General features: G+C 38.5%; 1 protein-coding gene across 1 annotated transcript in view; it reads right to left on the minus strand.

Annotated features, from left to right (window-relative positions):
- The window catches only part of LOC140235610 (serine/threonine-protein kinase BRSK2-like), a 98,026-nt gene that overhangs the window by 37,472 nt on the left and 45,748 nt on the right, over nt 1-14,806 (minus strand). Inside the window, exons 3-5 of the mRNA XM_072315617.1 lie at nt 9,415-9,500; nt 7,836-7,976; nt 4,153-4,303 (exon numbers count right to left, since the gene is read on the minus strand). Of these exons, the coding sequence (XP_072171718.1) occupies nt 4,153-4,303; nt 7,836-7,976; nt 9,415-9,500 (378 nt within the window). The remainder of the gene's footprint in view (nt 1-4,152; nt 4,304-7,835; nt 7,977-9,414; nt 9,501-14,806) is intronic.

The raw sequence follows: 14,806 nt of genomic DNA on the forward strand, positions 1-14,806 counted from the left end.
CCTTTGAGGCAAACAAAGAAGAAAAAAAAACTTTCCAGAGAATTTCTATTAGGTTACAAATGTATGCATACATCAAGTGTAAAAAAAAAAAAACCCTGCTGGCATTGCATGATAGGAGGGAAATAGTAAAATTTCGAAGTGTTGCACTTGACCTTTGACCCCTGACCTTTGACCCCATGAACCCTACATTCTCTAGATAATCACTTCCAGTCAGTATATGTATATACTGTGTTCCATGAAGATACCTTGAACAATTTTCCAAGGTATGGAGAAAAAAAAGAAGTTTTAATATTTTTACTTGACCTTTTGACCTTTGACCTTTGACCTCATGACCCAAACTTTCACCAGAGAATCTTAATTGGGTAATACATGTATACACTAAGTTTCAAGAAAATATCTTCAGGCATTCAATAGATATGGTGGAAATAGGAAATTTTATGTATTTGACCCTGACCTTTTGACCTTTGACCTTTGACCTCATGACCCAAACTTTCACCAGAGAATCTTAATTGGGTAATACATGTATACACTAAGTTTCAAGAAAATATCTTCAGGCATTCAATAGATATGGTGGAAATAGTGAAATTTTATGTATTTGACCTTGACCTTTTGACCTTTGACCTTGAGCATGTGCACCCAAAAGTTGATAGGCACAACTTCACCCCCTAATACACATACATGCCAAGTTTCATTAGGATACCTCAACAGGTTTTGATAGTTACCTTGTCCACAAAATTCATTACGGACGGACGGAAGGACGGACGGACGGACGGACGGACGGACGGACGGAAGGACGGACGGACGGACGGACGGACGGAAGGACGGACGGACGGACAACCCGAAAACATAATGCCTCCGGCACCACTTCGTGGTGGAGGCATAAAAATCGTAGCTCAACAACAAATGGTTGTGATGAAAAATTATTTTCTTTTCTTCCTATATAAATAAACAATAACAACGGATAATAAAAAAGAATCACAAAAAAATGCACATGTATGTAATCTCAATAAATACATACAGCACACAAAGCAACAGAGATGTTTTTGTTTTTGTTTTTGTTTTCTCTTTAATTTCTTGAGACTTGATGGGTTAAATGGGGAGGGCTAACCACAAGAGATATCTCAAAAGTGAAGTGCTAATCCCCTTATCAGGTTGTTCATTACCTTTGTCATACATCATTACATCTCTCCAGCTAATGTTTAACACTTGCCTTACCATTCTCCTGGAGAAAAGTATTGACTTTTACTGACATACAGGTAACAACATGGTATTTCAGAAGAGGGTTTAAAAGGCACAGCAATTTTCACCAGCCATGTTTTATGAAATCACTGTTGGACTTTATTTCTCTTTTGGGTCATGTAGTCTTAAAGTATCGCACAACTTCTAAGTACATTGTACTTTAGAAACACCGAACACATAAGCAATTGTGGAGGGAAAGTGCACAATACACTGTAAATCTAAGTAAACACAAAAATGTCTACAGAGGAAAAGTACACTTGTTTGCAGTCTTGTGCTCCAATGGAAGGTACATTGTAGCACAGTTTCACTGAGAGAGAGATTCAAACGGACCGAGAGCAATCAGCCGGTGGTAATTAGCCATCATTGATTGATGGTGATGTATGATAGATTGATGATTCAGGGTTCAGCAAAGACGAGCAGAATCCCCCATCCTGAGGCATGATTCTACCCTGACGAGTGTCGGTCGGTCCAGATTCAGGACAGTCTATCGAGAGCTAAAACAGGTCGCGGCATTTATGTGCATCGCCTCCTGAATGATTCTACTGGAATTTGCATATGCAGACTTTATTTGCAAAAGGGGCTAGATCCAATTTTAGTACTTCAGAGAAAAATGGGTTTGTTTGAGAGAATTTGTACAGAAGTGTATGGAAAATCAAATTCTAATTTTGCGATAATTTCTAGTCAAATGGTTGTCTGGTAGTGAAATTTTCACTGTAACTAACTTAAATGGAATTCTGTGCAGTGATGCTAATAACTTAATTTTCACCAGAAATGGATCTAGCCCCTTTTGCAAATTAGCTCTTCATATACTGGTAAACCTGGCTATGAATTATCAATCGCAGACATGCGGTCAGTGTTTGACTGAAAGTCAAAGCAAAACAAAGAGACGATCTGGGACACTGTTACAAAACTCTTTCTCCAGATTACTCCAGGTCAATAAATCCTTCATCTTTCAGGTAGTCCAAGGACAGAGGACTTTTATATCAAGAACTATAAAATGGGTTCAAGAATGTAGCCAATAGGAAGCGCTGAAATGAGTCACGTGTGCTTTGGTTATTCTAGTCCCATCGCACTGCGTGTTAAATCCTATTGCCGATATTCTGTGCGCGCGGCGGCTCCTTTGAATTGCATGCATACAGTACGCGCTGTCAATCCTGTATAAACAACTTCTAGTTCGGGCTGCTGGCCGGCCGGCCTTTCTTCCCTTGTGCATAACATGATGTGTGGCGTACGTATACTCTTATACGTACACTTTGCACAGTACAGTAGACCAAGCGTTGTGGGACCGGACGCGTACATGGAGTCACTTTGAAGGGCAAATCCAACGATTTAGCAGGTTAATTCTCACGCCGTTTTCAGAGTATGTTGTCTAGTAGGCCTATATGAGGAGTCTATATCAAGTCTTTAAGATAAAGGGTGCATATTCTATGTAAAATAAGTAACTTTTCAGGCGGGAACTTAAGTGTCCGGAAACCCAACCCCCCATCATACTTATACTGTATGTGCGGGATTTCCGAGTGCGACGTGCGTAAATGTTTGGGACGAACATCGTCGGACGTCTTGAACCACAAAGGTACGTGAAAAATGCTGTTAGTTTTTGAATTTTCAACCCATTTTATAAAACAAATGATGCACAGGATTATTTCGGGGCGTTAGTGGAGGCGCAGCTCACTCTCGGGTATTTAAAATGTAGTGCAACATGCACTCGGCTTCGCCTCGTGTATGTTTCACAATTGTAAATACCCTCGAGTGCGCTATACGCCTTCACTAACGCACTCTATCCTGTGCATCATTTGTATACTATTGAACGAGTGACTAAAAACAGTCAGTGTTGTGACCATGCAGGTATTGGAGTGGACCTGAACTTTTCAGGGTTTTATTGTTTTGTGTGGTTATCTGCAATTTGAAGGACAGAAACGGAAGCATGACCACAACACTGTCAAGCAAAAGAAAGGACTCGTCCTATGAAACTTCCATTGCAGCCAATGTTATATTTTATTCGTTCGTTTGTTTGTTTGTTTGTTTGTTTGTTAGGGTGGTGAGAATTTATGACACACCAAAAGAAAAAGCTTGGCAAACTTTGAACTTTTTAAATGGAATGGTCACAGCAAGTCATAGGACACCTTACTGTACATTGTATATTGTTCTGTGGTCTCTGTGACAATGCTTTCAAAATATAAACAAAGCAAGAAAGAGGAATACTGTAAATATGGCATAATATATTGCAGTGTTTCTACTTTAAATCCACAAATTTCCTGAGTGAAATGTTGCTTCCTGTAACACAAATGTTGCTTCCTGTAACACAAATGTAACACAATGTACAAAAATTGTAGTCTGCATAGTGTAGTCTGCATATGTAGTCTGCATAGTGTGCAATCACTACCTTTTTGGCTTGAAAAAGGATCAAATCTATTTCTTGCTCTTTTTCTCACCTTCCTCACACATTCAACCGCTTGCAAATCATCTCTAATACACAAGTCCTAATTCGCTGAAAATATCATACTCTCAATATAAATGACGTATTGCAAACCCCTTGAAGACTAATCCGGAGTATACTAAAGGCAGGTGTCTGTGAAAAATGTGCGTAATGGTAAAATCAGCCTGTCCTCAAAGGGTTGGAAAGAAATTCTTATCTGCTCACTCCCCCAACCCTTCCCCCACTTTAGGACCAAGTCGTTTTTCCTTGGGGGGGGGGGGGGGGCTGGGCTGCTACTTACCCTAACGACCTCTAGACAGGAGCAGTGGGGGAGCCACAGCTGGTCTCCAGGAGGGAGTGATCTACAGCTGTAGCCGCAGGGATGCCATCCCAAAGTCAGCCATCCAGGAGGACTTCTTGTTCGGTCCCTCCCTCCCCCCCCCCCCCCCCCCCCTTGTGACCACGCCCATTTTAACATGGTGGGGGACACTACTCACCCTTATGACCTCTGGGCAGGCGTAGTGAGGGGAGCCACAGCTGGTCTCCAGAAGGGAGTGGTCCAGCTGCAGGGATGCCATCCCAAAATCGGCCACCCGGATGTTGTTCTTGTCATCCAGAAGGAGATTCTCTGGCTTCAAGTCTCGATGACTGCAGAGGAGGAGGAAGATGAGGAGGAGGAGGACAAGGAACGGTCACAGGAATATAATTGGTAAAGGAGAAATGTATTTGACTTGTATCAAATTGAATTCATTTCACTTACATAAAATCCTGTTCAAAGTAAGAATGAGGTTCTAGCCAATAGATATAATTTTGTGCACAAGTTGTGTACAATATCAACCCGTTGATGACAGTTTGATTCTGCTACAACACGTATTTCCCATACAGACGCTTGCCCGAGTCTACTCGCGACTCATCCTCAACAGGTTAATGCTGCATTCCTACTGTTGTGTGATCCCCTATATGGAAGTTATGATTAACCATTCATAGTTGATTAAACTATCACAATCTGTGCCACTAATGAAATCATGGTCTGATGTGTGGAGTAATCATGGTGATCATATCAGATCTGGAGGTCAGTCGTGGCTGTCACGTTGGTCATATGACTGTAGACAATTTTTTAAACGTCCAAGACTTTTCTACGATCATCGGGATTGCCACAACTGACCTCATGATCTGATGAGATCTGATACAATCCAGATTAGACACGATTCAGACCATGATTTCAACAGAGGAGCAGATTGTGATAGTCTACATTTAACAAAAGATCCATGATTAAAGGACAAGTTCACCTTCATTAACATAAGGATTGAGAGAATGCAGCAATATTAGTAGAACACATCAGTGAAAGTTTGAGGAAAATTGGACAATCGATACAAAAGTTATGAATTTTTTAGATTTTTGTGATGGAACCGCTGGATGAGGAGACTACCAAGGCTCGTGATGTCATATGAGTACAACAATATAAAGAAAATGTAAAGAAAATTCAACATATTTTCACTTTTTTCGCATAATAAAAGAGCACTTGACTTGCCTCTTTCTAAAGGCAATTGGAATAATATTACCCATAACATATATCAGTAACGAGTCAAGGGAATGTGTACTTTTTTCAAAAGATGAAATTTTGTGAAATTCTCTTTATATTTTCCTTATATTGTTGTACGCATGTGAAATCATACACTGCATTAGTCTTCTCATTCAGCGGTGACTTCACAAAAACTTCAAAAATTCATAACTTTTGAACGGATTATCCTCGAATTTTAAATGACGTGTTCTACTAATATTGTTACATTCTCTCAATCCTTATGTTAATGAAGGTGAACTTGTCCTTTAAATATCAACAGCTACGTATTAAAGTAAGCATGAGTAACAGATCATACGACAGTGGGAACCCAACAAAAAGATATTTGTATGAGTGGGAAAGGATATATAGCACATCTAAAAGTCTTGGACACCACAAATAAATGCACAAGATACACTGTACAAATGAACAGAGAAGGCATGTTTGTACAAAAGGCATTTCAAATGGAGCTTCTCTATTAAAACAATGGAGCAAATGATTTAACGGAGTAATTCTTTCATTCTGTTGAAGAAAACAGCATTGCAAGAAATTGAACACATGTCAATGCATGAATTCCGTGACAAGACTCCATATATGGACTCACCATTTGGGTACACACACACACACACACACACACACACACACACACCACACACGACTATAAATATACAAGCATAAATGTGCCTGTGTATGTGTAAAAGTGATTGTCTGTTAGTCTGCGTCGAAGTTTGTGTGTGTTAGTATGTGTTTGTGTACATCGTATATGCAATGTGTGTGGTTGTGTGAAAATGTGAATTGTCACTTGGTTCATATATAATACTGTTCACATAAAACAATGTAAATTTGACTCTTTCCTCCAGTAAAGAAAAAAAAATGATAGTGCAAGAAACCTTTCGGGTGCTAAAGGGTTATGAAATAGCCATCTTCTCTTTGGCCAGGTGCCCAGCTATCCAGGGATTTGTGCTTTGCCATTACGACAGACTCAACTTCCTGAACAACTTCCGACTTTCATCTACACAAAGTGTCGGGGACAAGGATCCCATTTCCTCTCTGTATTCAGAGCACAACGACCTGCTCTTTGTTGGGTTTAGGGCGAAAAAGACAACTCGGTCTTGCGGGACCTTCTGAAACAACTGAGCTGCATTTGAACATGGCTGTCTATTTTTATATGTGTCATATCAACACCCTTGTAGGGATGTCTGAATATTTTAGGCTTCAAATATCATCCAAAATGACAGAAATCCTCAAAAAAAACCCAAAAATATATATTTACTGTATAATGGACAACAAAATGATGATGATGAGTGCACAGCATTTTTCTGATATGTAGAATTCTAGAAACATATAGTCAAACCTGTTTTATCCACTACTTATCTTTTAAAGACAAATCTGCATACACTATAAAAAACACAGAATTTGGTTTCCCCATAGAGCCTTCTGTGTGTATGTTCATGAACCTGTCCTTAAAGCTAACCTGCTCATAAAGACTGTTTTTAACCTGCTGTTCTCCAGTGATCTTTGTATTCAAGGGGTTTTACTGTAGTTGGCAACGAGTTAGGCTGCTTAATTTGCATCACTTTCTGAATTCATACTCTGAAATTTACAAGTCTGAAGTCTCACAGTCCCGTCTGTAACGTAAAGTCAAGGGGATTTGAAGTTAGGGGTCCTGGAAGAATTCAAATATCACAGCCTCATTGCATGGGACTTTTAAAGGAGAGTGAAACCCAAATGAATTGAGTGAAAGCAGCAGTCTGATAGTATAATATCATAATCATGATGATAATCAAAATATAATAATACTACTATAATGATATCAATACATGTATGATATTATTATTATTATTACTATTATTATTGTTGTTATTATCATTATTATTATTATTATCATCATCATTATCATCATCATCATCATCAATATTATTCTATCACTATCACTAATATATATATTTAATATTTATCACAAATGATAATTGTATTGCACAGTTCTATAGGAACAGACTAAAATGTTCTGAGATAAGTACCAATGAAGCTTGATTTATTGGAAGATTGGACAATTCTCATTACTCAGTACGCCAACTCATTCTCTAATCGATACATGAATGCGAAAACAACTACCAAGGTGCTTACTTTCAGGGAAGTGAGAAAAGTTGTGCTGAAGAATGAAGGAGAAATTTGGAAGTGACAGGACATAAACCTTGCCAAGCATCTGCTCAGCTGCACTGAACCACCTGACAGCTCAGAGTTAAAAATATCTGAAATATCAGGAGCTTATCGACTACGTACACACACATTCCAGACTTCGGAGGAAGTGAGGGGTATTGTTACGTTGCAACAGACAATTTTGGGAGTAACAGCCACCATACAATTATGGTCCCTTCATCTCCCTTACTGCATGCTGTTATTGGTGAATCATATTCAGCATTCACTGCTGTGCACAACGGAGAGGCTGTTCACCCAATCTCTGACTCCCCTCATGTTCCGCTCATGCCTCGCTCTCCTTTGCACCCTCCTCCCACCCCCCAGCCACCCCATTTTTAATCTTACGCCCCAAACACTCCCGCAGTGCGACAATGACCTCCGTCATCTAGCTGTTTCGAGCTCAGCCTTGAACCACTGACTCACCATATTGAGAAGCTGTGACAGAAGTCGATGGCGGAGATGATCTGTCGGAAGAACCTGCGTGCCTCGCGCGGCGTCAACCGACCTTTCTTCACTAAGTAGTCAAAGAGCTCGCCGCCTGATACGTGCTCCAGGACGAGATATCTGACACGAAAAGAGGATAACACACAACAGCAATCAAAGTGGAACAGTCCCAACAAAATAAAAATATACACTCTTCTATAAGATTAAAACTGGAGAGGAATTTTACAGATTTAAGTAGTCACATCCTTATAATTGCAAACATTCAAACTGAAACCAAAGTTTCACTGTAGGTGTGTTCAAAACTTATGAATGTAAAGTGACTTTCAACCATACATATACGGTACGATACACAGGATTGTTTAGTATATAAGGAATTGTGTGCATCGAAAGCACCCAGACAATTCCTGTAATGACTGCTTTTCTAACAATTCTAGATGAACTTATCACAGCCCAAGGTAGAGAAATTGACCAAATGTTATCACAATGGAAGCATATTATTGCCAAAAGAATATTAAAAAAACACACAAAAAAAAATTTGCAATGTGCCAACTGGCACACATTCAAGGTGTATAAGATGACACCAGAATATTTCATTCAAATACATAGAAGATGGTCATAAATACAAGCCCAGGAAATATAAAATCTGCCACCTAAATCTCACTTTTCGTCTGCGTGAACACGGTTTACAGGATTTAGGTTGGTACAAATAAATATGTCTACAAAGTACAGCTAGAAGTAATATCAATGTAGATTAGTCCCCATCAGACAGTAAATCTACAAAATGCATTGATATCTGACCATCTGTCACTATGACATGATGCTGTGATTATTTCTGATGTTCATAACCTGATGTCGGCCTGGTTACTGTGAATTTATTTGTGCCATTTCACTGTGAAAACCCATCAAAGTTTATAATGAACATCAATTCAAAAGGTTTATTGGTAAATGGTATTGTGAATGTTTAAATTCTCCAGACTACATGTTTTCCTTGATGAGGACTTAGTTCCATCTTATTTCTAAAACCTATAGACAAATCTTGGAAAAGTAAAAAGCAAAAGAAATTGAATTTGGAATTGTCCATACTGCAGATTATAGTGCACATGAAATTTGGCATCTAACACTGATGTGTATAGGCGAACAAGAAAGAAAAATCAAAAGTTTTATTTCAGAACCATACAGTCTCAAATCTCAGTTTTTTTTTAACATTAAAATTCAGATTGCAGAGATTTAAAACTGTCACTTTTAATTTAATCAAAATCCTCCTTTGCATTATTCAAATCACTATGGTTTACAGTTTTCTAAATTACTGCACTATCTGTATTTAAATAGAGTGATGATGGTTAATACTATTGAAAATGAAATTATGCCGAGCATGCTTTCCATATCAAAAGAGGATCATGTTCTCCTTCACAATATCACTTTATTTATAAAAGCACTTTGTTAATAATTAAACAAGTATATGAAAATGTGAAGGCAAGATAAAATTGTGGTAACAATTATATGCAAATTATCATAGGAACATGGGTTGAATGCATGTAATGTTTAGATAGATACTCACAAGTACTTTCTGTTTTCATAGACGTCGTAGAGGCCAAGTACATGAGGGTGTTCAATTAGTTTCATGATGGCAATCTCTCGTTCCACCTGCCAAGAACAATGAAAGAACATTTAATCAATTTGAAGTGAAGCCATGAGTGCAGACATTCATTTGGTTCAAGAAATATTGCAAAACCAAAGCCATTTGCATGCAAGAAACTTTCACAAACTTTGTGGGGAGCCAAGATTCTCAGAGTAAAAAGCACAGAAAAGATTTACAGAAGAAAAAGACTTTCAGTTCTCTGAACATTTACAAAAGATCTGTCAACACATAAAAATGCATTGAATGTCAGTAGCAATTTGTGAAAGTTTAATGCCAAGAAAAGGGGGTCGACTCCAATTTGCTTATTAAATAAGTTTCATGCCGCGAATGTTTTTGGTTTTACAGTAGACTTCAGAACTCCCCATTATCTGACAACTACTGTAAAGTGGGAATTTTTGCGGTGTTCCCGCATTTCGCACAATCAGAAACTAGCACAAAAATGAAAGCATGCAAATATTTTGCCAGCCTTATGTTCCGGTAGTTGGTATTTTGATTCCGCGGAATCAAAAATGTGCGAAACTCTTCTGAATACCCGGCTGAGTGCAAAAAAAAAAAAAAAAAAAAAAAAAAAAGTTGCACAAAAATATCCACTTTTACAGTAATAACCCCTATAATAAATATAGGAAATTTGGAGTGTTTAACTCTGTTTTTGACTTTAATCATATCTGTATATTAATTTGGAGAATAGAAGAGAAGATGATCAATATTTATAACCACCCAGAATTCTGAGACATAAATATGAAAGTAAGACTTGAGTAAAATGGTGAGTATGGCTGAACAACTGTGTACCTGCCATAAATCAAGTGAAAGACAGAATGTCATGTTTTGAATACATCATAACCAACAGATACACAAAACCTGGTATGGTATACAAATGAGTGTTGAAAGAAAAATGATACAAACTGAGCACTGTGTGTGAGTGTGGTATCTGTCACTCTCGATTCGTTATTAATCTTTTATGTGCCTCTAGAGGCATAGAGTGTAGCTTCGATAGCTTGCCATGCACTCTTTTATCAGCATTTAGTAACCCATCAAAACTTGTAGTTGTACAGTCAGCAAGCCTACTCCAGGAAGGTGTTTCATAAAGCTGTTCGTAAAGTTATGAACGACTGGTGATCAGTTCTTGTGCTGAATTATTGAAAATCTGATAAAGTATAGCACATCACAACTGATTACCAGTTGTTCATAAGTCGTTCTTAACTTTACAAACAGCTGATGATGAAACAAGGCCCAGATGTAGCAATGTGGCTCAGTCCAACAAAAAGGCCATAATGACAGAATGGGGATTAATAGTAAGGGGATTAATAAGGTAATTTCTATTATCAGTTTACAATTAGTTTCCGAGACATTTGTGCCAATTGGCGAAGAAGGCAGGCACTCTATGAAAGTGCAGGCAAAAAGGCGTACAAAGCACATAAACATCTTCTATTGCATAATTTGTGATGCAAGGGCTCCTATCTGCAGAAAGGTCATTGGATGAATACAAGTTTATGCCATGTGGAAATATTATCATGATATATTTTCCTTGTGTGGAATCATTGCGTCTGAGATAGATCATCCAAGCCACCTCTGTACACAACACACTCTGCTCGACCTCACCAACTCAATACCGACACGGATTACCATCTAATCTCCGTCGGGCTCGAGCAGATACGAGCGCTGGGCCAACAGATTCCGTGTCGGGGAAAATGAAATTTGACACACCCGCCCTATGTGAATTAATTTTGTATACATCGGATACAGTGTGCTGTAAATACAATTTTCAGAATGAGGTATAGTGTATACACCTGTCCGGTTTTGTGCACCTCAGCGGTTAAACTAGAATTTCTTGTGAGGGCAGCTAGGGTACACATAGATATTGACGTTTAATTTGCAGCAAACTCTGCAAACAGGCTTAATCGCGTCTACAAAGCGACATTTACAGTATAAAGACAACTACATTTGGTGATTAAATCCACCAACTAATGGCATGTTATGATAATAAAACTTAACAAAAAAAATACTTTCTTTGTTCTGGGCTTGGTCTGGCAAAATCAGGAAGGTTTGATAGTGAACTACAAACTGTATATATAAAGATGATTAATTTTACTGTCTGCCTGTCCGTTTGTACAGTAGCGTGAAGATGACACAGCCAATTAGATATAATCTGCATACTGTATAAATCACTTGTATGCTGTCTCTAGGTTTTAATTTCACAGTCTCTTCTACAGACATCTACAACAATTAATTTACAGTGTACATTTCCCGTGTGCTATTAAAAAATCAGAATAGAAGAAGGTTCCAAAGAGCAATCAAGAAGATTATGTGTTACATAGTGACAAGACATTTGCCTCTGTAGCAATTGCTCCAGTCTTACTTTCTCCAAGGACTAAAAGGGTTACGGATAGGTTTGGGATAGGGTTTTAGGTTTTAGTTTGACGTGAGGATTAGGATAAGGGTTAGGGTTATGTTTGTGGGTAGGTTTAATATCTGGCTTAGTGCAGATATTTAGGAGCAATTGTTGCAGGAGCAAATGTCATGGGGCCATGTTACAACATATGCACCTGAACACGATAACAGAAGAAAATTTGGGTTTTGAAATTCTCTTTTGTCGAAGATATGATTTTTAAAGCTTTTAGAAAGCCTCCCCAATGATACAAGGAAGACTTAGCAACTCTAGGCACTGTTTTATCACAAGATAAAATCAATTTTAAATTTCCTTAACACACAGGCTGCCATACATTGTAGACTTATCATATAGAAATCAACTTTATAATCAATTTTCACTCTTCACTAAACAGGTCCCAGTATTTGAGAGATGGGTATAGCAAAAAAAGCATAACTGCATCTTACTCATTTCCTGCTTGGTTGAAGTTTACTTTGAATATGATGGAATCAGACTTAAATGAATTGAACTGAAATAAACTGATTTGGACTGAATTAAATAAAATGAAGTGTACAGAAATTAAACACTAAATTCAAATTGACTAAAATTGAAAAGATCTGAATAAAACTGAGTTTGAATGGAAATGACTTGAATTAAACTGAATAACAGTAATTTTGATAAAAAAAAGTTGCTCGATTACGCAAGAGGAGATGTTGTGTAAGATCCAGTAGCAAGGCAAGATGTGGCTGGTCCAATTAAATCAATCTTTATTGGCTGCCTTGAAAACCATGACAACATCCATCGGCGAATATGTGCATCGACGCATACATGGTCATTTAAAGTAATGATAGACTCCTGTCAAGATTCCTCAGCTGTGTGTCTGTGTGCTTTCTCAACCGCTGTACATTTATAGAGATCAGTAATAAAGCTGTACACAATTTGTTACAAGGATCACTCTCAAATATATCCCAGTCAAGCCAGCCTTCCTACTCCATGGTATCCCCTAGGTACTGGGTCTTTAATTCAGCATGTTGCCAAAAGTTACATCAACAATCACGTAATGTGCATGGATGTCTCACATTTGATGCCATGGATCATAGTCATTATGTATGAGCTTGGCTAATCATACATGTATGATGGATAAAATGTGATAACATCTTCGTATTTGTCATCGCTGTGCTCCTTAATTAAAAGAACTTAATATAACCGCAAACATTCTTGCCTCTTAACGTAAGTACCCTGGAATGAAAACCAAAGTATCCAAGAAATGTTTGGCTTTTTGACAGCAAAGCAGGGATGATACTGGACCTACATTTGTATGTTGCTTGCACAGTATTCAGCAAAAGAATGAGAGAGCAGAGTGTGAAAACCTGTGCATGATAGCTACTGGTATATTAGGACTCGTTATGCGTGTATTTTCAGAGTATGTGCATGCACAAAGTGGACGGAGGGTTACGACGCGCTGCACTTTGGTCCCTAATTGCACATGTGAACTATGCTAATGAATTCGGCTAATGGGGGGTGTCGGATTGACTGTCGGGGAGAAGATTGGCCGCAGATCCACAGAGTGTCAATGGCATTGATCTCCGACCAGCGGGATGGACGGACGCTTGGCAAGTTACAGGTGAAGGGTTGTACCTTTGTCTGGTAGTCAAGGGTGGGGATAGTTGTCAGGGCTGGGGAAATGAGGGAGGAAAGTGGTACATTGTAAGTGTGAAAGCTACAAAAGCTGCGATGGATCACATTATGGCTACATGCTGTTAGAATTAGCCCCCACAGCTATAGGAGGTTAAAATGGAGCGCACATCAGTCGCGCACAATAATTAGTGACTGTAATTAGCGAGCAATAATCAATAATTAGCATTTTTGCACGTCCAAGCAGCGAGGGGCCATGTTGCCGTGGCCAGATCATTACAGTTTTGATAATCTTAATTTGAATGCCCAGCACACGGAGCCAGCCTAATGAGCTGCAGAGGGGGGTGTCCACACACACAACATGGCTGATGGGTATGTGATTCCCAGAAACATGCAATGTACGTAGGAAGCTAAATTGCTATTGATCTATAGCGAACGTCCGTATGCCTCTAATGTGATGAATCTCCCATCTCCCCCCTCTCCCCCCCCCCCCCAACACACACACCCACGAGACTTCTTGACAGAATCTATTCAATACTGAACCCTTGTATCCCACATATAAAATCCATGGCAGGGAACAATTTTCCCGGTATTGCATCGCAATTTGCCATGCATTTTTTTTTTTTTTTTTAACTGCTATTCAAACCATCTTTTGTGTAGCAGTTTCATTCCACAAAAGTGTACTGGATACCATTTGAAATATTATTCATCAGCTGAAATTGCTATGGAATCAAATTCAAGTTGATGTCAGAGTTTCCAGTAGTGAGCAACAGGCTACCATGAGTAGTGACTGCTACTGTCCAGGAGTTCAATCCAAATAGAAGGAAAGGAAAAGAAAGAAGGTTTGAGCATTACACTCATGAATGGAATATTCTTTCCTTCATATGCTGCAGGTTTTTTGTTTTGTCTATATACACCTTACATGACTAAAACCAATTTAGAAAGCATTTCTTCATACCAAACACCAAGTAGCTTTAAAATCACAATTTCAAATGCTATGTACACACGTTTGGCTTTCCTCAGAAGAATTAAAGGGACTGTACAGTACTGGTTGAGGTAGAGATTCTTGTTTTGAACATTCCTAAGTGAGATAATGAAAAGCCTCTTATGAAATATGAAAGAGCATGTCATTTTAAGAAGGATTCAACGTTTATTTGATGAAAATTGGTTTTCAAATGGCTGAGATATCCAAAAAAGTGCTAATAATAAAAGGCGACATGCCACAACTTTATTAGGATCTCTTTGTTTCACCTTGTTTTGGATATCTCATCCATTTCAAAACCGATTTTCATCAAATAAACTTTTGACACC

This window comes from Diadema setosum, chromosome 12 (genome assembly GCF_964275005.1).
Source record: "Diadema setosum chromosome 12, eeDiaSeto1, whole genome shotgun sequence".
Classification (NCBI taxonomy): Eukaryota; Metazoa; Echinodermata; class Echinoidea; order Diadematoida; family Diadematidae; genus Diadema; species Diadema setosum.